Below are 24,480 nucleotides of genomic sequence, written 5' to 3'. Positions count from 1 at the left end.
ACTCGAAAATTTGACAATATGCCATGGACAAAACCGATGACCGGAGCGAGAGAGATCTTAGAGTGAAAGTCGCAAGAAAATTATTTATGAAAAAAATTAGTATGCGCGACCTATCCTTGCTCCAATGTTTGTAACGCAATGCCCAGAGATCGGGTCGACCCAAAAACAAGTGCATTTCGATCGTAGCTCGCTAAGCTTATTTTTGAGATAAGAAACACCATGATTAGGGTTTGAGAAGACGTTTGTTCAAGGCTTGTAAGTGGGCATGAATTTTGAGTCGCCAGAAAAGTGATTTTCGTGCGAAACGACCATGACGACATCCCCTTTGATTTGCCGGCTAAAACAAAGCAATAAACATGACATTTTTAACAAGATCAAGTGGAAAAGGAAAATAAAGTTTGCACGAAAACCAAAAAAATGAAAAGTTTTGAGGACATCATTAAAAAAACTCAGTGATACGATGCAAATCTTATACCAAAATGATCACCTCGACACGATCTACATTTTCAAGACGATAGATCGTTCGAAACGCTGTTAGAAAAGCCGAAAGGACCCAAGCGATGTGGATGGGAGAGGCTCCTTTTTGGGGACCTATGCATCATTTGCATGATTTCTTGGTGTCCTTTTTGGTACTTTTTTATTACCTGCGTGTCATTTGCATGATTTCTTGGTATCCTTTTTGGTACTTTTTTATTATTCCGAATGTTTGTTTTATTTTTTATTATTTCTATTTTAGAACAATCTTTATGGGTTTTGAGTGTACACCTTTCTTTCAAGGGTGACCTCTATATAGACCCCATGATATGTAATGTTAAAGGGCTTTTGGAAAGGTTTTAAATCAATGGAAAGAGCTTGAATCAAGGGAGAGAAAGAGAGTGAGGGTTCTTTTTGCCCTGTACTTTGTTGAAACTTCTTTTGCCCTTGAGAGAGGAGTTAGAAATTTTGTGCAAAGGGAGACGCCTCCTCCCTTTATCCTACTCCTTACCTAGACCATACACCCCCCAAATCTACCCTACTCCCTACCTAGACGGCCATACACCGCTCTCTCCCCTACTCCCTATCTAGAAGATAACCCCACTCTACCCTGTGCCCTACCTAGCCCATTATCTATGGAGGTTTTCTCCTTGGGAAGTACGACTGGGTTCGTTCGGGGTAATACCCTTGGAAAAGTCTCCGTGGTACTTGGGCCATTTGCTTAGTACCTTCCTATCACTGCTGATATACCTCCTAGGGGAGGTGATGTTGGAGGGCTAGTAGATTTCGATCACCCCTCTCCTCACACGTAACACACATAAGCCTAGCCTAGCCTGCCCAAGCTAGCGTAACCTTAACTGAGCCCACCTAACCTGCACGAGTCTCACTTATTGTGGCCTTGGCCACCTAAGCTAGCCTAATCTTAACCGAGCCTGCCTAGCCTACACGAGCCTCACCTACCCTAACCAAGCTCACCTAGCCTACGCGAACTCACCTACCCTAGCCTGGCCCGACTAATCTACATGCACGCTATTAGCCTACACGAACTCACATGTTCTACCCTACGCTTAACCCAAACCCTATTGAACCCATTCCGAACCTAGACAACCAAAACTCCAAACCAAGCCTACATTTGAATTTTTCCAAGCCATGAACAAGCCTAGGAGTCCATAGGACCTGAGCCACTACATGCGCATGACTCGAGAGGAAATCGAGTTGGGAAGAGAGCAAGGGGGTTGAGTCCAAACCGCGTCCACCAGAGTGATCGAGAGGCTTTCCACAAGTGCATACATGCACCATGATCTAAGTGGGCTACGTGCTCGGGTGTATCTGACTCCTTCACTTCGAGGAAAGCCTTATCTCATTTTTATTTTGCTGGTTCTAACCGCACCACACCACCCACCCTTTCCTCACGGACACCTACTGGGGTCACCCACGTGCGTACGCATGCGCGCATGCATGGGGGGCTGCGGACTAGCATGGGAAAAAAATTCAAATTTGTGTTTTGACTTTATTCTTTTGAGTTCATTTTGTAATCTTTCGACCTTTATAAGTGCTCTAGCCGGTTAAGAAAAAGAAAAATTTTAAACTGCATAAACTGTTCTAGTTCACATTCCTACTTTCACAACCGCCTAGCCAGTCTGGACCCTTGGCCGCCTAGGCAGCTGCCTCTGCCTTTTTGAACATTGAAGACCTCATAGTACTACCCTCTGTTGATGACATTGTGGTAGCAGAGAATGATCTTGATGGCATGTGCTCCATCATGGTACATCTTCACCAAGAGCAAATGATCTTGATGGCATATCGTTCTTCAAGGTACATCTTCGCCTAGAGTTTGATATCAAGGAGTTAGGGCACTTTGAGTACTTCCTTGGTATAGAACTTGCTACCTCTAAGCAACGAGTTTTTATTTCGCAGTGTAAGTATAACTTTGATCTCTTATAGTGATCTGGGAAATCTGCAGTTAAACTTCTCACGTGTGACTTGATCCTAATACCAAGCTGGATGCAACTTTAGGAGAGGTTCATGGTGATGTGGGCATGTACCAGATGCTGGTCGGTTGCCTCATTTATCTGAGCATTACATGTCCTGGTATCACTAATGCTGCTTGTAGGGTGAGCCAATTTATGCATGCCCCATAATATTCACCATTAGAGGCAGTTACACACTTTTAAAATATGTTACACATGGTCCTCCTGGCTAGGACTTCTTGATGCACTTGGCAGTCCTTTGACTATTCAAGAAAGTTCTTATGAACTGTTTGATCCAATCAATCCATCCTTTGACGACCACTTTTATGATGATCTACATCCCAAGGTTGCAAGGAGATCTAGGAGAATGCCAACTTTTTAAAGGAGTTTGTTTTTAGTTTGTTGCTGTTTTTGCAGTTTTTTAGTTATTTCTACTGTTTTAATTGAAGTTAGGGGTAGTTTAGAGATCTTTTTATGTTTTATTTTAAGTAAAGGGACTTATGGGGTTTTTTTCTAATGTTTTAACTTATGTGGAGGTAGTTTTGGTCTTTTTGGGCGTAAACTGTAAAAACAGATCGTGAATAGTGGCAGAAGTCCTATCTAGGGTTATAGGGTAACTTTTTTGTACAACGAAAGCCAGATTCATTCAAGTCTGACTTGTTTTTATGGTTATCGAACTGTTTTTGGCCCCTTTTCTCCATCTTCTGCATCAAATTGGTATCAGAGCCTAGGTTTTCTTCAATAAAAAAGCTAGGAATCTACAAGAAGTCTAGTGTTTACTGATTTTAGGCCAAGTTACGCCAAATCAGCCTAGAACTTGTTGGTTTGAGCTTTGTTGGTTCTCTACGTAGGGTTTGTGAATTTAGTGCACCTATGGTAGCAAGAAGAGGTTGAGGCAAGTGTATTCATATGGATCCACCTCATGATGAGCTGGATTAGGAGATAGAGTATCTGAGATAACAAGTTCAAAGACTTACAAGGTGGCTTGTAGGATCATGAGCGAGATGAAGTTTTGTCCGTCCAAGATGATATTGAGTACAACCCTTTTCACTATCGTGCTCCGCAGGATGGTTGAGTGAAGACGAATATGATTGGAGGTATTGCAACACTCAAAATGTTCTTGATTTTGAAGGAAAGTTGCAGCTCGATGACTTCATTAGACTGGTCAAATACAATAGAGAGGGTCTTTGATTGCATGTTTGTGCCAGAGAATGAAAAAGTAGAGATTATTGCGATTAAATTGAAGAAAGGTGCTTCTGTATGATGAGAACAGCTGAGAGCAAGGCGAGAGAGGATGGAAAAGCCCAAAATTAGCACTTGGGAGAAGATGAAAAAGAAATTGATACCTATCTGAAAATTATCTGTAGTCGTTATATCAAAAGATGCATGTGTTGCGCCAACGAGATAGGTTGGTAGATGAATTCATAGATGAGTTTCACCTTTTGACTGCCCATAGTGATGTGATCGAGCGGGAGGAGCAGTCCATTGCTTGCGATGTGGATGGCTTGCGCCGATAAATTCAAGATGTGGTGGTGTTGCAGCATTATTAGACTCTTGATGAGGTCTATAACCTTGGAAAGAGGCTTGAAACTCAGCAAAAACGACCCTTGAACAAATGGAGTGCGAGCGATGGGGGAATAAGGTGGCAGCCCGTGGTGGTGCTTTTGGAAGAAAAGGCAGTGTGATTGGTGCGGGTTCGACATCTCGCATTGCTGGAACAGCCAACCGCCAAGGTGTCTTTGAGCCTTTTGATTTAGTCAATCCATCCTTTGATGCCCCCTTTTATAATGTTCCACTTCCCAAGGTCGCAAGGAGATCCAGGAGGAGAAGACTGATTTTTTGGAGGAGTTTTTTTTTTTTTTGAAATGTTGACTTCTGTATTGATAAGAGAGAGTACAAGGTTATTCCAGGAGGCTCTTAGGGAGACTCCTGGTAAAAAGGAATTGGTCAGAAGACCATATACAAAATGGGGTTATAGGAATTTCCCCTTACATCATTCTTGCACATATACAAGTAAAAGAAAGGAAAAGAGAAAATACAAGATACATCCATAAACAAAATTCAGGGACAAGAGCATCCAGAAGCAAAATCTAGGTGGGGGAGGATGTAAACTGGCAAGTTAGGCCTTGTCATGGGCGTCAGCTCCATCATTGGCCATCAAATCGGCGAACCCATTCGATGTCCTCGAGATATGCCTCCAAGATACTGTCATCTTACTGCAAATGTGGTTAATCTTATCAAAAATATGTAACAGTTGCCATGGTGGGCGTGTAGTCCCAGAGGCCCAAGAAATAATGTTTTTAGCATCACTGCAAATGTGGTTAATCTCATAAAACATATATAACAGTTGCCATGGTGGGCGTGTAGTCCCACAGGCCCAGAAATAATGTTTTTAGCATCACCCTCCACTACCAGTGAGCGACCCCAAGAGGGATCGAAGCATTGGAGCCCTTTCAGAAGGGCCACGGATTCTGCAAATTGAGAGTCTTGAAAACCAAGATACTCAGAATATGTGAAGAGGATATTCTCATGATTTTTTGGAGGAGTTATTTTTAGTTTATTCCTGTTTTTGCAGTTTTCTAGTTATTTCTAGTGATTTAATTAAAGTTAGGGCAGTTTAGGGATCTTTTATGTTTTATTTTTGGTGAAGGGATTTATGTGGTATTTTTGTAATGTTTTAACTTAAGTGGGGGTAGTTTTGGTTTTTTTTAATATAATGTAATACAAAGACCTAGGGAGTTTAGGTTTCTAACACTGTTGAGGGGAACGGATTGAATAGTGCCAAAAAGCCTTATTTAGGGTTGGGGGGTCACTTTTTTGTGCAAGGAAAGCCAAATCCACTTAAATTCGGCTTATTTTGATGGTTAGTGAGCTGGTTTTGGCCTCATTTATCCATTTTCCTGCATCACTTGTATTAAGGCGCAGACCTTCTCATGATTTATTTGCCACTCAGATTTTGAATGCGACTGTTGCTCAATGATCTCCAATCAACTACCTCATCATCATAGGGGGAAAGATGGTTACTTGGAGAAGCAAAACGCAGAGTATAGTTGTGCGGTCCAGTGCACAAGCAGAATATTAAACCATGGCATCAATTATATGTGAGGTTTTGTGGCTGTAAGCACTCCTAAGTGGGATGGGAAAGCACATCACATTGTTTATATCTATGCATTATGCAACCAAGTTGCTATCTCCATCACCACTAATCCCGTCTTCTATGAGAGGACAAAGGACGTCAAGGTTGATTGCCATTTTACCAGACAAAGTGAAAGCAAAAACTATATGATCATCATTTTGCCAGACTCAAAGTGAAAGAAAAAACTATCCACTCCATATGCCAGGACTGAAATCAGTAGTTTTACCAAGCTGATGGGTTGAGACTGTCTTCATATCATTATGAGCAAGTTGGGCATGCATGACATGCACCAATTTGAGGGGGAGAGCAAAGAGTGCGTATATTTTATATTTATTCTGTATATGTAGTTCTAAGTATGCATGTAGGTTCTTTATCATTCTTTAGGACTGATTGGTGCTTTTGGGCCCCTTTATCTTTCCACGTGTCACGCTTCCCCATCTGTGATTCCCTTGATCAAATTCATAACCTGATTTCTACCCCATTTAATCGAACCTTCCTAAACCTAATAACCTGGACCGTCCCCTTCCAAAACCCATCACGCATACCCTTAATCCCAGCAACCCCAAATTGCCCCAAATCTCAGTACATATCTATCAAATCTGTCAATTGCCTTGGCAGGACCCACAATCAACCTAAACACCTTTAACACCCTTTGCACCTATCCCTTATTGTTTCCCTAATTTTATCTACGTTCTCTGTCAACGTACATTCGATCCTACCCTATGGGCCACACATTTCTTAACCATATTCAAACTTGGAGACCTCAATTCTGTCATAATCCTGCTGTCCCTTATTTTTTAAGCCTACCTTGCGTGTTGTACTAGCCCCCCCTTTGTCCTATATATCAGTTGTGGTTTGAGAGCAACTTCTTCCTTGGGAGTTTGCTTTGGATTTGATCTTATCTACTAGACCATGTCACACCTATGGCTCTCATCACTGTAAAAATCAATTGAAGTAATTAATGGGCACGATAAATGCCAGGCAACAAGTTCTCAATGACTTTGTTGAGGAAATAAGTGTCATTCGACAATCCATAGCCTATAGAGCACACTAATGGCCATAAGCCGATTATTGACTCAGCTGAAAACAAGGCGCGTAGCAAACCTACAGTCTGTAACGACCTCGCATATCATTTCGTGCAGATCCTGAAAAAAAAAGAGCGTACAATCTACCCCTCCTCGTAACGGTATTAGTGGTTCAATACAGCTCACTAGAGTTGACTCAACTCCTAGGGAAACCTTTAGAAATCCTCCAAAGGATTGACAGGTTCATGGTGGCAAATGAAGGTGCTCTAAACCTGGATTAGTAACTCCACGACATAGATAACTCTTTAAATTCAGCCCTGTCCCTGTCCATTCCATTGGAGAGGCTTGTACCACTTCCGAGGGGCATGACCCTGAAAGAAAAGATTATCACTGACCACATTAAAACTGGTAGTAACCCCCATGGTTTTTCTTTCGTGGTGGACTGGGTCTCATATTCTTTAAGCCCATATTGCGTAGTATTTGTGTAAGAGCAAATCCGGCCCTCCCCACCCCCTGGTCATTCATTAATTAGCCTTGAAGAACTTATTAGCTTGTTAGTCTCCTGAAGATCTGTGGAGTATGCGATTTAATGTATATCAACAGTTCATAGTCAGTGCTTACGAATATGTAAGTTGTTCTTGATTGCTTTTGTTGCTCATTTTCTGGATATTCCATAACTGCTTGTAATCAGCTTAGGTACAATATCATTTAGTTTTACACGTCTTTCAAGATGCAAAGGATTGATCATGCTACATTCCTGTCATGCATTGATTCATTGCTAAGATGCACCACAAGTACACATGAAGGCCATTAGTCTTTGTCTCGACTTTTGCAGGTATCTTCTTATGACAAGTTTAGGATGATATAGTATGAAAAAATGGGAAATGGGAAGTCAAGTCCAAATACTTCGGCAAAGGCACATGTGCATCAACCTTCTTTCGAAGCGAGTGCTCCTGTGGGTCATGGTGGACATAAACAGATGTCTTCTTTCATTGCTGATCATTTCAGCTCACTTGAGCAGGTATTTATCGATTTCTCTATGTATTTTACTTTTTCCCACTTTATGACATTGAGTCCATCAGCTATGCTTGGTTGATTTTGTTGGTCTGACCAGTTCTACTAGCTGGTAAGGACTGTCAAACAGACCAGAATTGTGAATAAGGGATTACTTTTGCTAAGTAAAATTTTTTTGGTTTCTAAAACTTCTATATACACAGATATACATGTAGACAGACTTACAGATACTCACAGTTTTGCTCGTGTGTGTAAAATAGTTGTGGTTCCATGACATAAAACTGTAGAAACCACCATGGGCCCAAGCACCTAGCTTGGTGAATTTGTTTGACCTAGATTTTTGAAAATCATCTTTCTCTCACACCTAAAAGGATTTTAAGAAAGGGGGGTTTTGAGCTCTGAAAAATTGCCACAAGACAGATGGTGCAGATCTTTTTTGACTTCAAAACATTTGTTTTTAGATTGATCTGCTAAGATGACTATAGAAGATCTCTAATTTTTGAGGTCAAACACACCTATCTGGGCAGTTTTCTACGGTTTTGTGCCATTGGCAGACCAAAGCTTTTCCCACACACGCACACCCAATAGGCATATATGTATTTCGCCCTTGGGAGCAAAATGTACATTTCCTCCCTCCCCCCGTCTCTCTCTCTCTCTAAATTACTCATCTCATGATCCAAAAGGGGAATCAAAAGTTTGAGATGAAGAAAATCCTTCTACGTAGGGCATTTGCCCTAGGATTTAAATGTAAATTTTGCTTCTACTGGCACATATATCGATACATGTGTGTGAGCACTGCATGCGTGTTCTAAAATTTGGCTACATAGCTGGGTAGGTGGTTCAGGTTGGCCAGCAAATCACATGGGCCAAGGCACCTGCCTTCTGCCCAAGGCACCTGCCTTCTGCCCAAGGCAGGTGCCCAGGGAGACTGCCGGAGAACACTTCCACAAGAAGAAAGGAGGGGAAAGAAAATATAAAAGAAAAAGTAGTACCTGTAATTTGTACAAAGTCCACATTGATTTATTTAAGAAGTCATGTTTTGAAAACATATGGGAAAAATGAATTATGAATGTTATCTATCCTTTGCCAGATTTTCCATGCATTTGCATGATTGATGGATGTCCATGTCTCTCTATATATCGAAGAAAAGAAGAAATGGGTTCATGGACATGTCTGTATAAGAGTCACATTAATTAAGATAAAATTCTGAAAATGGATAGGAATAATGGTTTATGTATGACCAGCAAGCTGAGCATGCTCCATTCCCCTTGCATATGCATGATTGATGGATGTCCATGTCTCTGAGTGCACTGGTAAAGGTTAAAAATAATACTTTGAAAAAGAATGGGAAAAGTAGTATTGTGAAAAGGGATGGGAATAGTGATTTATGCATGACCATGCTGGCCTTGCTTGATTCTCCAAGCATATGCATGATAGATGGATGTCTATCTCTCTCTACTTTGGGCCGTCTAGAAACCTTGGTACCCGTCTACATGGGCGAATCTGTTTTTTTGAAAATGGATTTATCTTCTAATGACTTCCAGAAAGCCCAATAAAAAACAGAAGAAAAAACTGCTTTTGAGCTCTTAATACCCTAGATCTTATTATCTAACAAGTGGGAGATCTAGATTTTTTTCTTAGAGTGCAAATGTTGATGGAGCATTCTTTGAGCTCCAAATCAAATTTTTCCTTTGTAGGCTAATTGCTGAGATGAAGAAAAATGATTTGGATGTTTTGGGGTCAGAAAAAATAATGTTATGCAGGTGTTTTGGCCCTTGGGCCAAAATTATGGAAAATGAGCCACATGCCTATTATGCTTCGTAAGGAATATGTACGGGCTATCCTCCTTGGAGGATCCGCTTCACAACAGTTTTTTACTTAGTTGATTAGGACATTAGTCTGTCTATACGATATTAGATCTCCTTCCACCAAAATGTTGGATAATGGATTCCCTGGAGAGGATAACTGCAATATCTCCCATAAATGTTCTATCTATCTATGTATTTAAACTGTCAATAAAAAAAAAAAAGGGTAAATTTGATCTATTTATTTATGTTTTTGTTTCTGGTACATAAATTATGTAGTGCAAATTATGGTGTATGAATATAGCATAAAGAAAGATTCATATCTTGTTATGAGGAATGATAAGTAGAGCTGCGTCTACAAGATCCACGGTACATCCCAGCCTTATTGAACCAATTAATGGCTGGTCCTTATGGCATATATGTAGGACCTGCGACTTGGCTTCCACTCTCTTTCCCAAACTCGCCATCTATGTATCTGATGGTGTGAGCCTGGGATCTGCCATCGACGTCGAGTTAGAGTTTACGAACAATATCTCAGATCACAGAATTTACAAGCATTTTCCTTAATCTTTGTTTTTGAGTTATGCAAACATTACCACTAAACTGATGCGTGGCTTGACTTCAACAACAAACTGAAACAAGTCCATCAATTGTGAGCATCATAGCAACTAAAGAAACTAAGGTTTGGGACATTCAGGATGAGAGAAATTCAAAGACAAAGAAAAAGGAAAACAACTGCTCCACATCCAAGCAAGGGATATAAGAGTGTACAACTCACCATCAAAATTATGGAAAAATATCAGAAATGTCATGAGGGAGACAGCAAGCACAAAGAGGGACCAAGAAAACAAGTGATGAAGTCTAGTTATTTCTCTAAATAAGAAATGTCATGCTTCCTTCTTTTCAGCTCTTGTTCTGGCGCGCAACTTTGTTTATTCCTGGGGAGGCAGCAAAGGAGGGACATGCAGTGGGGGGTATCTACCGTATCTTGCAGGGAGAGGGAAGATGTGGTGTGAAGCAATATCTATCTTTACCCTTGATAGGCATTGTTTGTGAGTGTTTGTTGTACAATATGGAGAAAAGACCTTTTTTGAACAGTTTTAGCAGATTTCAGACTGACTGACTTAGAACCTCTACTTCTTTGCCCAAATTGCATTGTGCTTGTAACTCATTACTGTTCAATGAAAACATTAGTTTTAACTTAAGATGAAGTTAACAACCATCATTGTATTGTTTAGTTTCAATGCTGTGGTTATGAGAAGATCAGTTGTCAGGATATTGTGTAGTCTTTTATTGTATCTCTTGTGATGGATACCCTTATTGACTTATTATCACTGAAGTAGTCCTTTTTTTCAGAATTTCATTTGTTTTACTAATTAGGTGTACGCATGTCACATATCTGCGTTTATCTTTTCTTCCAGGTAACTTCTGCTTTGAGAGACTCTGGCCTCGAATCATCAAATTTGATTATTGGAATTGATTTCACAAAAAGCAATGAGTGGTCTGGTAAGAGAATGGCTTCTGGGATATCTTTCCAAAATTGAAGTCAGCATTATATCAGAATGCTTTAGCATTTTATTTTTGAGTCGTGTAACTCTCTCATTTTCTGGACTACAAAAGAATTATTGGGAATGATAAATAATAATGGCTGTGCTATTATTTGATGGTTCCAGGGAAATTCTCATTTAACAAGAGAAGTCTTCATGCCATCGGAGCCACACCTAACCCCTATGAGCAAGCAATTTCTATACTTGGACGTACATTGTCTCACTTTGATGAGGATAACTTGATTCCTTGCTTTGGGTTTGGTGATGGTTAGTGATTTTTTCTCGTTGGATGTGGTTTATTATTGTCTTTTTCAAAATGATTCATCTTTGTTGTGTTTTTGCAGCTTCGACACATGATCAGAATGTGTTTAGCTTTTTCCAGGATCACCGATACTGTCATGGTTTTGAGGAGGTTCTGGCTCGATATAGGGAGATTGTTCCTCATTTGGCATTATCAGGTAGAGGACCTGTTCTCTCGGTAACTTAATATAGAAAAGATGTTCTTCGTGTATGTTTTCTTTTTTAGTTTATTTAATGGGGTTGGAAATCTTATGTTTTAACAGACATTACAGGACTTTCAGTTTCTTAGAGCATGTTGATTTGGTATATATATCTTCCATACAAATGGTGCTTATGAATTTTGTAGTATACGGGGAGTGACATATCGTGGTAGATGTGGAAACTTTGCTAAATTCTCTAATATTTTTCTTTGAATTATGATAATGTTAATCCAGTAAGCGTTTAATTTTTGCCTAAAGCAAACTTCAAAAATTAACTACCGCTGTCTTCATATTATTAAGAAGGTTTGTGATATATATTTGATCCTTTTCTACTCTCCGCAAGGGTACAATGTCTTCCTTCCAATATTTTTTGCATTTTTTCTTTTTTATTTGTAATCACAATTCTCTAGCAGTCCTACATATTTAACTTCAGTGTTCTTGTAGTATCCGATCCACTAGTTTTTTCTGTTTCCACATTGTGAATTGTCTGTTAGTGATATTTTGTGCTTGGTAACATCCATATGAAATCCCCCCTATAATGGATATGCCGTCCACGTCAATGAGTACAAATGTACTTTCCGTTTATGGTATTCTACTGATCCCTTATGTTATTTCTACGGAAGGTGAGCACTCATAATGACTATTGATCAGTGAAACTGAAAAACTTAGAGTGAGTCTTCTCAGACTTGCCCAAATAATTTGAGCTTGTTAGGCTGCCGAGTCTGTATCACCTCCCCAAACTCGGGGTATATACTTTATTGGAAAATTTCCTCAGTACACACTAATTTATGTATCATTTCCTAGTAGACCCACAAATTAGAAAAGTATCCATTGGTATTAGTTTTCCAAAAAGGCTATCTCCTAACCCCCAAAACCCATTTGACCCTATTTTATGTCATTTTAAAGTCCCAAATTAATTTTGAAATGACGAACTCTCTTTCTCTCTCACTTTTTACTATCTTCTTTTCCCTCTCTCTCTCTTTTTTGCATTTATAAGGCAGAGCGTTCATCAGTTACTGACTCACTAACATTAACATGTGTTCTTTGAACCCAGGCTTAATTGGTTAGCACTTGACTATTTGCAACGCTACGTCTTAGGCTCAATTCCTACCAAGGGTAGGGACCCTCTCCCCATTGAATCACCCAAAAAAAAAAAAGTGTTCTTTGAGCTCTCTGTGCGCCGTTAATACCCTAAAACATGGCCTCATACAGAGAGAGAGAGAGAGAGAGAGAGAGAGAGAGAAAGGGGAAAAATATGGTGGTAAAAGACAGAAAGAGAGCCTGTCATTTTGAAAATTGTTTGGGATGTTAAAATGTCATAAAATAGAGTCACATGGATTTAGGGGGTTAGAAGATAGCTTTTTTGAAAAAATAATGCCGCTAGATATATTTCCAATCTATAGGTCTATTGGGAAATGGTACATCAAATTAGGGTGTACGTACAAATTTTCCCTATTTTATTTGTAATTAATTATATCTATAATTGATTAAATCTTGGTCTGGATCATTTATAATTGCTTTATATTTTTTATTATGTTGTATATTACTTTTTATTTTTTGTGATTTTTAATGAATTTTTCATTTTTCTTGTTTTTTGTCATTTTCTTTATGTAAACTGTACCATTAACTGTAGAACTGCTATACTGCAGCTATAGTTCTTTGTGCTGCCACAGTTCCGTGAAGGTGGTGTTAGAGTCTCACTACAGATGCTGCTATATTTAGAACCAGAGAAACTTATGCAGTATACTCGTTAATGAAAATAAGGGATTAATCTCATATATGCACAAATGATTGGAGTGCGCAAAGTTCATAAATACCTTTATGGAAATGTTATGAAAAATCAACCCCTGACCTAATAAACTCATTACATGAACTAAAAATACATGAATATAAACATGAAGTGCGACAATCTCGTAAGCTCAATCTCATGTACTAAATAATCAGCCTTTGACCACCTCAATTTCTTGCTGAAGTTGGCAACCATGCATTCTTCTTGATTGAGGACAGCACCTATGCCAATTTGCAAGGCATCTCAATGTACTTCAAAGATATTATTGAAGTCTTGGAGTATTGAAGCCCGTGCCTCAGTTATAATCCTCTAGTTCAGCTAGAAACTTTCATTCATAAAGCCATTGCTGTCATCGATTAAAAAATGTCCTCCATGCAATTTGTTATAGGAGTTTGATGGTGCTGAAACTCCTTAATATTTCAGATGGTAAATAGCAAGGCCATGAAAGCTCGGGAACTCTTCTATGATCTTAGGTGTAGGCCTCTCTATTATTGCCTTAACCTTCGTTTGGTCGACCCTTGAGCCATCGGCTGAGACCGCAGAACCCAAAAATACAAGGTTATTAGAAACAAGCACTTCTTAAGATTCACATGAAGTTTCCTTTCACTTAAAATTTGCAATACATACAGTAAATGTACCTAACATTTTGAATTTCCATCTCTATAAATAAGAATTTAATCAAAATAACAAAAACGAACTTTCCAATAAGCAACTTCAAGGCTTGGTTCATCTTGTGCATAATTTTACTTGGGGTGTTCGTCAAACCAAATGGCCTGACAAGCCACTCATATTACCCCTTTGCTCTTCAATCCCACTTACCATTCGTCACCCAGCTAGATGGAATTTGCTGGTAGTTGCTGTGAAGGTCTATCTTAGTTAGAATTTTAGACAGCAATATTGTATCCAATATGTCAGGAAGTCAAGATATGTGAAGGTGGTATTTTATGGTTATTTTGTTTTTCTCTCAGCTGTCCGTGTGCACATGTGCCAAGACCCATCTTTCTTTAGAGTTAAGTAGCATGGACATAACACATGGCTTCATACTTTCCCCAACCAGTCTCTTCCTTGATATGTCACGGCCTTGCTGATGTAATTTCTCATCCCCTTGGGAATTATTGTGGTGGTTTCTTATGTACCCTATCAATTTCTGAATCTGCTCTGAGAAACCACCACATGTTGGAATACTTCTCTACTCTCAAAAAGGAAGAGAGTTTTTGGCACCAGAGGTCCAGGGTCAAGTGGCTCCACCATGGGGACCACAACACGGGCTTTTTTCATAGGATAACCAACTATTGTCTCCGGGATAATTCCATTTCGACCATCAAGGTTGGGAACATGAACCTGGACCTGCTCGCTGATTGAAGGAGCCATTCTCTCCTTCTTTAAAACCTTATACACTGCTCCTTCAGGTCCCAAACCTAGGATGTCTGATCTACAGTTTCTCTCTATCTCAGACCATTGGGCCCAATGGTTGGAACCACCATTTATTGAACCTGAAATCCTAGCGGCTTTAACTGAATTGGGTAAAGATAAAGCCCTAGGACTGGACGGGTTCCCTGTGGCCCCTTTCAAGCTTTTTTGGGATACCTTCAGACCTGACTTTGTGGATTTTTTCGAAGAATTCTTCCACAGAGGCATAATCCACAAAGCCATGAGTGCCACCTTTATTGCCATCGTTCCCAAAATTTAAGGGGCTGAAGAACTCAAGGACTTCCGACCGATTAACCTAGTCAACTCCACTTAGAAGATCCTCTCCAAAGTGCTTGCTTCCAAGCTTAAAGAGGTGCTCCCTTTCGTGATCTCCCTCTCTCCCAGAGTGCCTTCATCAAAGACAGGCAGATCCTGGATGGGATACTGGTGGCTCATGAATGCTTTCATTGACGACATTTAACCAAACAATCGGGTCTCATTTTCAAAATTGATTGGGAAAAGGCGTACGACCACGTGGATTGGGACATCCTCGACGAAACTATGGCTTGGATGGGCTTCGGGGAGCGAAGGAGACAGTAGGCCCAAGGGACCCCATCATCACTCACGTATAGTATGCTGACGATACCCTAGTCTTCTTAAATGCTGTCCCACAGGAAATTGAGATACTGCACCTCTTCTTTAAATGCTTTGAGTTTGCCACGGGCTTCAAAGTCAACATGGATAAATCGACCATGATAAGGGTTGCCCTCACTAGGTCTGAAACAAGAGCCCTCATTCCTCATTGGGAGAGCAAAGCGGAAGACCTTCCTACGAGTTACTTTGGCATTCCACTAGGCCTCGGCAAACCTAAAAAGAGCAATGGTCCCACATCATTGACAAAGTCGATAGACATTTTGCCTGGTGGAAAGGAAGGTTCCTTCCATTCGTAGGAAGATCTACCCTCATCAAGGCCACCCTGGCCATCACACCGGTTTACCTTATGTCCCTGTTCCACATGCCGACGATGGTCGCTAGCCATTTAGAATAGTTGATGAGGAACTTCTTGTGGACAGGAGATGCCAACGCCAAAAAATATCACCTAATTTCCTGAGATAAAGTTTGCCAACCCAAACACTTAGGTGAACTTGGCATCCGGGTCCTGAGAAAACATAATATCGTCTTGCTCAGCAAATGGTGGTGGCGTTTTTCCATACAAAACACCCAACTTTGGCCCAAGTCATTCATTCCGAGTACAAGAATCAATATCCCTCTACCTCTTAGTTGTTGGAAGGGAGAACACTGAGCAGAGCCTCAGGGGCTTGGAAGTCTTTCTTGTCCTCTCACACCCTCTCCTAGAAAAACATTCTCTTCCACCCTTGTGAAGGCCATCACATCCGCTTTTGGTCAGATCTTTGGCTGGGCCACACCCCACTTAAGGACCTTTTCTCCTCTCTTTTCTCTCTAGCCGCCAACAAATTGTCTTCAATCCACATGAGATGCCCCTCTCTGGTAATTTTAGAGTCTAGAACCATCTTTTAGATGGCCTCTCACCGATCCCGAAACCACAGATTTCCCCTTTGTCCTCCTTGCTTCACTCAAACTTCCTAGCCCTTCCTGGGCCAGATCGCTTGGTATGGACCCCTTCTCCTTCGAGTTCCTTCTCGGTGGCTTCTTTCTATCAGAAACTCTTGTTAGCCCCCACTTTTCCTCTCTCTCTATGATGTATCGTAGCTAAGGTGTGGTCCTCCTTAGCCCCCCCTAAAGTGCAATTCTTCAACTGGATTGCATGCTTCGAAAAGGTCCTCACAGTTGACCAACTCCAACGGAGGGGAGTGATGTGTACCAGTGAGGAAGAGACCAAACCCCATCTTTTCATACACTGCAGTCTTGCCCTGGAGCTACGGAGCTTACTCCTTCACTCTTTGAACTCTCATGGGTCACTCCTCCCTCCCTATCAGCACTCCTCAACATTTCAAAGGATATGCCATGGCCCACTGCTGGCATTCCTCCATTGCAGCCACGATCTGAACGATTTGGATGGAAAGAAACTCGAGGATATTTCGAGGCGCAAAGTGCAAACCTCCGGCCCTATTTCACAAAATCACCTCAGAGGTTGCTTTTTGGGTCTCCAACCACAAGAATTTCAGAGGAGACTCGGCCACAACTTTCTTACACCACTGGAAAGAAATCCTCCTCACCCATTCGTCATTGGCCTTCAGGTCTAACAACTGGTTCCCCCTCCCCGGCTTGTCTTGCAAAACTTAATTTCAACCGGTGTTCACTGGGAAATCCTGAGCCGGCAGGAATGGGTGGGGTCCTCCGTGACAACCTTGGCAATATTCTTGCGTCCTTCTCCAAGAACATTGGCCATACTGACTCCCAACTGGCTGAGTCAATGGCACTCCTCAGCTGCCTCAAGCTCTGCGACCCCTCGTGGCCACAACCTCTTATCGTCGAGGGAGTCACACCTAATATTATCATTTGGGTGGTGGGCTTGGCATCCCCCGGCCCCGCCCCCTTGATACTTGGCTTTGATTTTTTATGAGATTACTCACATTTGTAGGGACATGACTGTCTTATGGAGGCATATTTGGCGGGAATCCAACGTCCTGGTCGATCAACTGGCTAAAGATGGAGCGTCTACCAGTACCTTGGGTTCTTGATAGACTGTTTTTTGGACTCTTTTTACTATCGTACATGGACTGGGCAGATGTTTTGGCCTTCTTTTCTGTTTTTCAGTTTTCTTTCCCTTTTCAGGTTCTTGTTTTAAGCACAAACTTTTTTTTGTAAAGGGCAACCCCACTGGGGTAGTCTATTCCATAGTTACTAGAATCTCAACTCGGACCTCGTGATTCCTGTTTCAAAACCCGTTTCTGCGTTTCCGTTAAAGAAACTCCATGGAAACCATTTTTTTGAACCAACAAAACTCGATTCCTTTATTTCGGAATCTCGATTCCATAGAAACTTTTTTTTTGCAACATAGGAAACTCGATTCTTTAATTTCAGAATCTCGATTCCTCACATATGTGGAAACCTATTTTCGGAACCAAAGAAACTCGATTCCTTAATTTCAGAATCTCGATTCAACACTTCTTTTAAAAATATTTTTCGGAACCAAGGAAACTCGATTCCTTAGTTTTGAAATCTCGATCCAACACATCTAGAGAAACTTGAACCCCCTAATTGTGGGTAGATGCTCCCTCCCAAATAGATTGAATCTGGCTTCTAGTAAGGTTTAAATCTTGATTCCATATTAAATGATATACTATTCTACAAGTAATGGAACCCATTTCGTCTAGGTTTTGAATCATCTACACCGTATAAAATATTAGTTTCTTGTAAATAATAACCACAAAAGTAATGTTTTATTTTCTGGTGGATTTCATGTTTTAAGGTCCCAAACGATAGCATTAGGCAGCATGTGTACTCGAAAGGGGTATTATTACTTATAAGGCATGTATTTTAGAAGGAATTTAATGAGATTTTGTTGTTTTTTAGTTATATTTATTATGCTTCTTATATTTGCGTTAATGTAAACTGCTATAGTTTCTTTACCTTGCTCATAGTTATGTGAATTGGTTAAGTGAACTTGCACGACGTCTCGCCTTGCAACATTGCATAGTACTGTACTACCGATTGCAAAATTGTTATTAGTAATGTTATTTTTACTTCTTTTTTTCCTGATTTAAATGGCTGTAGAATAATGTTCCTTATATTTGCGGTGATGTAAACTGCCTTGGTTTTTTAATCTTGCTCATATGTTATGTGAAATTATTTAAATGCCCATAGAATAATGTTTCTTATATTTGCAGTGATGTAAACTGCCTTGGTTTCTTAATCTTACTCATATGTTATTTGAAAAGACTGCTTAAGTGATCTTACACCATGTGTAGCCTCACAACATTGCCTAGTATTGAAATTCTGAATGTAAAGTGGTTATTAATAATGCTAATTTTATTTATTCACCTGTAATTTAAATGCCTATAAAATATTGAAATCATGTAATGCATCACACATGAATTGAGGATTCTACACAACAAAATATCTATGTGCCACATATGTCAGAAACTCGAATCAAGTGATGTCGAAGACTCGATTATGCTATTATAATTCTTGATCTCAAACCAGCATGGATCTCTGATTCATATACCTCAAAAACTTGATTCCAAATATTTGAGAAACACGATTCCATAGATGATGGAAACTCGATTCCAAATATGATAGAATCACGATTCCATAAATGATGGAAACTCGATTTCGCATATGTCGGAAACTCGATTCTATAGATGACGGAAACTCGATTCCGCATATTCATGAAACTTGACACTTGGAGTGTGGAACCCAAGGGGATGGGAATCTAGATTCCAAGGAGGTTGAAATCTCGATTCCTTATGTGGATGAAACTTGGACCTATTCTGATCGATACTCAATTCCTGAAAATTAGGAATCTCGTTCCCAACGATTCCTATTGTACGGACAACGATTCCTACAATGGGAAACTTCTAGCCAGGCGCGGTTCCACGATTCCGGTTCCTTAAACGATTCAGGTTCCCAGGCGTTTCCAACAACTATGGTCTATTCTTTTGGCAAGAGGTCCGGTATGTGGGTTCTCTTTGCACACCCTTGTACTTATTCCCTTTTACACTATAGTTAACAGCATTAAAAAAAAATAAAAAAAAATCCAGCAGCTCATCGGGTATCAAATCTTCGTACTTCAGCAACAAGGGCTCACACTCTTTGGTATGGGTTTAGGCCCCACTTGATCTTTGGCCGCTAATGCAAAAAATCATCCTTTCTTCATGACTTTCCTAGAGGAAGATTCTTGCTCTATTAAGGTTTGGGTTGATAATCTTCTTTTAACAGTCAAACTGTAATCTTAACAACATTTTTTCGAAATGTGTATGTATTATTTTTACCATTATGAATGGCTTCTGAGTCATATTGCCAGGGACAATGTGTGATGCAGCATACATCTATGAGAAGCAATTCAAATCAAACTTTCACCTCATATATTTTCGCAATAGTAATATTGACAAGACATCGAGAATCAAGGGGTACTTTATTATTTCTTCTAAATTCACAATTAAAATCATTTGGGTCAATGCCTCCTTTAAAACTATATTCTTGCAATTCACACTATTATCCAATGTTTGAAAAAGCAGCTCAGGACGGAACTAGGCCAATGGTGAAGTTTAGTTACTTCTGTGAGTCCGTGTCCAGTTTCTCGAGTTTGTTCCTTGTTGGTTGAGATGCCTAAGAAATCCCTAGATTCAGGAAAAATGATGAAAGATAGAGAATTTGAAACATAATAAAAACATAAAAATTGGAAAATAAAAAATAAATATAAATAAGTCGATCCTTTGAAATTTAAATTGGAAAACATAAATTTACCCAAAATTTATAGGGCGACCCTCCGATGTTTGCACGCAGGGAAAGTCGTTGCCTTCGATCTCTATCAAAGCTTCTTCAGACATCAGAAATCAAAACCTTCATACAAGATTTACGATTCAAGCTCAGATCTAGTTGATCTAAGCTCCTGAAATTTCCATGTGAATAGTAATTCTGATATTAAGAACTTTCAATTCCAAGAATTTTTATTTTTTTGTGAGAAACAAGCATATATTGGATGAAGGACCAAAAATAGACAGAATAAATTTCATTAAAGATCAATCAACCATCTTGAAGAAATTGCGATTGTTTGAAATTGGTCAAACCCTAGGCTGAAATCTTTGATCTCTCAGATCTCTCAAGGTTGATGATTTTGCTCAAATCTCATGTATTGATCTTGCAATTTATGGGCAAAATTTGGGCTCAATTGGGCACACCTATGATAAAAAATGATGAAATCTTATATATACCTCTTCAGTTTGCAGGTTGCAGGCTCATCATCTAGGCGAGTCTGAGTCGAATTACCAAAGTTTGCAAACACTGCTATCAACAGTAATGGTGCAAACCGTGTGCCCTTACTTGTGCATCTCATGCTGTAGTATTAAGATAATGCCAATGATCTTCATAATTTGCATCTTGTGAACTCATGAGTCGGGCTACTCTCCTGCATGGGTATACAAATTTTCCAGCCCTCCGCTATTCCCTTATGGCTTGTAATCATAAACAGGTTCCCTTTTGCATCGTTTGCATACTCTTCATACATTGGCTGCACATGATGAGCTTGTGCGCTGACGTTCCTCTTGGGCACTGCAACAGTCTTTTCCTGGTTTCACCACACTTCGAAATTGTTGAAATGCTGGTCACAACCTTTAGATGATCATCTTTGGACAGCCCTCTGTGCTCTTCTGCCTCTCTCAGAAATAGGGTTTGGGTAGTCTTGAGTATCTAGGCCCAATGCCATCCAACACTACTGCTGCGTCCTTTTGCTGGTGCCTCTCCCTGGGTCAACGTCAATCCACAGGCACAAGCAGGACCATAAGAGGTCAGCTTGATCTTTCATTCCACTTTCAAGGCTCATTGATATGCCTCCTCTACCCCAATATACATTGAAGGGGCATCTTGGAGTGGTGATTGCAGTCCACTGACATAGCGTGGCGCTAACTGATCAACTGTTGCTACTAACTGCAGCTCATGAGTTGCTAAAACTCCACTGAATAGTCTTGTACTCTTGTGCACTCTTTATCTTTGTGTAATAAGATGATGGGATTGTTGAGAGAGAGTTTGGGCATAATTGAAGATGCTAAAAAATCTCTCTTTCAAGCACAACTTCATCTTCCTCTAAATAGCAATGTTTTCTTCTCCCTTCTCTCTCAATTCAATAGACTTTGTTGCCACCATGCATGTGCGAGTCCTTTCAAATCTGTAGCCTCGAAATTTTCTTTCTTGTGTCCAATAACTCCTTCCATTCAAATCTACACTATCTGGCGAACCAAGGAAGCCATCCAGTTGAAGCCTTCCAGGGGATTCAGGGACATGAAATGGAAATTCCTTTATGCTCTCCTTCAGGGGTTTGAACAAGCTTATCCTCTAAGCATAATCTCTAACCCCACCACGTATTGCGGAAGGGATCCTCTCTGTTGCTATGTATTTGTCACCCTTACTAATGTCCGAATCACGGTGAGCTGTCGTTTAGCGCATGAGAACTTGTCAATTCCTCTATTTGTCTCCTTGGCCTTGAAATTCTTCCTTGTTGGTTCATTGTTGGCACCATGACCACACAGCCTCTTCTTAACGTCATTGTGAGTAATTTGGCAGACTCAGCCCCCCCATGGTCGCTTTATGGTAACCAAGGAAGCGAGAGGAGAGGAGTTCATGGGTTGACTCATAGCTTAAACTCGTAATTTGTCAAAGTGTTTTTAAGCCAACATGCAAGACTCTTTTACGCTCCAATTGTAGGGCTAGATGTTTTTAGAGATCCTCACCAAGTTCCCATACATTGGGAAGTCCAAAACCGCCGTATACCCTTCCAAGTGTCCGTAAAAAATAGACAATGTATAGGAAATAAGTAAAATTAAAATACATACCCCAAAAATACTAGTATTCTGTTCCTAGACCACTGCATATATTTTTGACAACTATTCTTGAATTTCCCCAAGACATATACCCCAAAAAGTACTCGAAGGAATTTAGGTGTGGCTTTAATAGATAATAAGATGAGGAAAATAAACTTAAGTGGCCTAGCCATGTGCAACGTAGGCCTAATACAATACCAGTTAGGAGGTGAAGGCTCTAAAAGGGCAAAGGGAAGGCCCAAAAAGATGTGGATGGAAGCAGCGAGAAAAGATATGATGACTTATGGTCTTACTGAGGGTGTGGCCCTTGATCGAGCAGAATGGTAGAGTAGGATTTGTGTAGCGACCGCAAATAGTAGGGATAAGGCTCGTATGATGATGATGACACCCTTGAATTCCCGGTAGAAGTCTTTATACGGATGTAATTTTTTATCCCATCCTTACCAGGTAAGTCTTTTACCATAGGCATATGATCATCATAAATGTTGTAAGCCAAATTTTCATGTCAACTTTTGAATATACTTTGCACAGTAACTGGATGTTACTACTTTGCAGGGTACTGGATATTACTATTTGCATAGAAAAAGTTTTTAAATGTCAAATTGAGTAAGAAATGTTATTTTATTGATATTGATAATTAATAAAACCATCGCCTGCCTGCATATGTCATATTCACTTGGGGTTTACATCATCCCTCGCAACAACCTAAGAGTAACCATTTCTAATAGCCAAGCACTGGATCACAGTAGGAGCATAGAAAGACCTAATTACCTAGCAATGCATCACATTATATTTTTCCTATTATTTGCTGGTAATATGATATATTCACAAAAAGAGGTAATCAACATGGTCATCTGTTAAAACTAGTTGAGTATATGCTACCATTCTTATGTCATCTTGAAAATAAATCATCAAAGGTAACTACACATAATCTAAATCTAGGCATTTATGATAAAAACAGATGATGCTATGTTTACAAATAACATTTACAACAGGCGAAGGCATTTTTACTCTAGGTAGTGATAAACATGTGAGACCCTAATCTGAAATTTATTCCATTACATGCGTAGAGGCACTAAAGATGCATTCCAAGTATTTATTAAAACACCATATATTAGCACTAAACATTCTTCGAGATTTTCTTAGAATGCCAAATGTTAGCACTAAATGTTGTTTTAGATTGATATGCGTTTTGTTTTTCAATGATAATCTGGTTTGACTTCTGCCCAGAGGCTGGACTGCTACTTCTTATATATTTTCCTGCAGAAACATGCAACCTATCAATTGTTGCAAACTTGCAATCTGCTTTTTTTTTTCCAGAGGTAGCCAGAATGCCAATTGTAATTGGACAATTAGATTGTTACAATATTTTCACATCCATTTAAGGGATTGTCTACAAAGGGACCATTTATCTTTTGTATAAGGAGGTCACAATCACTCTTGTCCCTTAAATTTTAAAAGGGGTAGTTGTGTCATTGAATAGCACAAAGTTCCAAAAAAAAATTCTCAAACTTTGATTGACCCTAAGCGATCCAATTTGACATCTAACAAGTGGGTGGGAATAGTTGACCTGCTTGTACAAAAGATAAATGGTATATTTGTAGACAATCCTTCCATTTAAATATTATTTAATGCTCCTCAAAACATTTTGGTTGTAAATGTCTAACTTCAGATATTATACTCCTGTAGGTGATTTATTGGCAATTTGCCAAAGTTGGTAGACATTTGCATCTGATTGTGTTCTTCAATTGTTATTTAACATCTGTGTGTTGCATCCTGGTTCCCATTGTCCTATGAGTTACTTATTCTTATCCAGGTCCAACATCCTTTGCTCCTATAATTGAGGCATCTATTGATATTGTGGAGAGAAGTGGGGGGCAGTATCATGTCCTTGTGATCATTGCTGATGGGCAGGTTAACATGTCTCTGATCTTCTTTGACATTTTACATCTTAGATTGTCTTTTTGCAAGTGATTTTTCTTCTAATTATTACCTTATCAGCTAAACTGATTCCCTCTAGGTGACTAGGAGTGTCAACGTAGACCCTGGAAGTTTGAGTCCACAAGAGCATGCAACTATAGATGCCATTGTGGCTGCAAGGTAAATCGCAAAATTTTATTTCATTATGCTGAAGCACATACCGCATAGGACGTTTATCCTGAATCAGAGGTTGCCTATTCAGTGAGTACCCTCTTTCGATAGTTTTGGTTGGCGTGGGTGATGGACCATGGGATGGAATGCGGCAGTTTGACGATAACATTCCCTGTAGGGCATTTGATAATTTTCAGGTAACATTGGATTTGAGTAATATATGCATGTTGAGTAAGCATGTTTGTATATTCACGCACCT

The 24,480-nt window shown here is 39.8% G+C and overlaps 1 protein-coding gene across 4 annotated transcripts in view; it reads left to right on the top strand.

The window, feature by feature from the left end:
- LOC18444902 (E3 ubiquitin-protein ligase RGLG3) overlaps positions 1 to 24,480 on the top strand; it is a 53,260-nt gene that overhangs the window by 17,549 nt on the left and 11,231 nt on the right. For 2 of the 4 annotated variants that reach the window (XR_016044184.1, XM_088851631.1), the window contains exons 2-9: positions 7,441 to 7,626; positions 10,846 to 10,930; positions 11,098 to 11,238; positions 11,316 to 11,429; positions 23,397 to 23,452; positions 23,947 to 24,044; positions 24,151 to 24,230; positions 24,313 to 24,418. Coding sequence is in view for 3 of the 4 variants with exons in the window: in XM_088851631.1 (XP_088707757.1) it covers positions 23,401 to 23,452; positions 23,947 to 24,044; positions 24,151 to 24,230; positions 24,313 to 24,418 (336 nt within the window). In the remaining variant the exon portion in view is untranslated. The remainder of the gene's footprint in view (positions 1 to 7,440; positions 7,627 to 10,845; positions 10,931 to 11,097; positions 11,239 to 11,315; positions 11,430 to 23,396; positions 23,453 to 23,946; positions 24,045 to 24,150; positions 24,231 to 24,312; positions 24,419 to 24,480) is intronic. The other 2 variants (XM_011629001.3, XM_088851630.1) reach the window with 1 other exon arrangement.

Source organism: Amborella trichopoda, chromosome 11 (genome assembly GCF_054954075.1).
Source record: "Amborella trichopoda isolate Santa Cruz 75 chromosome 11, AtrichopodaSantaCruz75HAP2 v2.0, whole genome shotgun sequence".
In the NCBI taxonomy this organism is placed as follows: Eukaryota; Viridiplantae; Streptophyta; class Magnoliopsida; order Amborellales; family Amborellaceae; genus Amborella; species Amborella trichopoda.
Note: the sequence above shows the minus strand (reverse complement) of the source record. Positions and strands in the feature narration are given on the sequence as shown.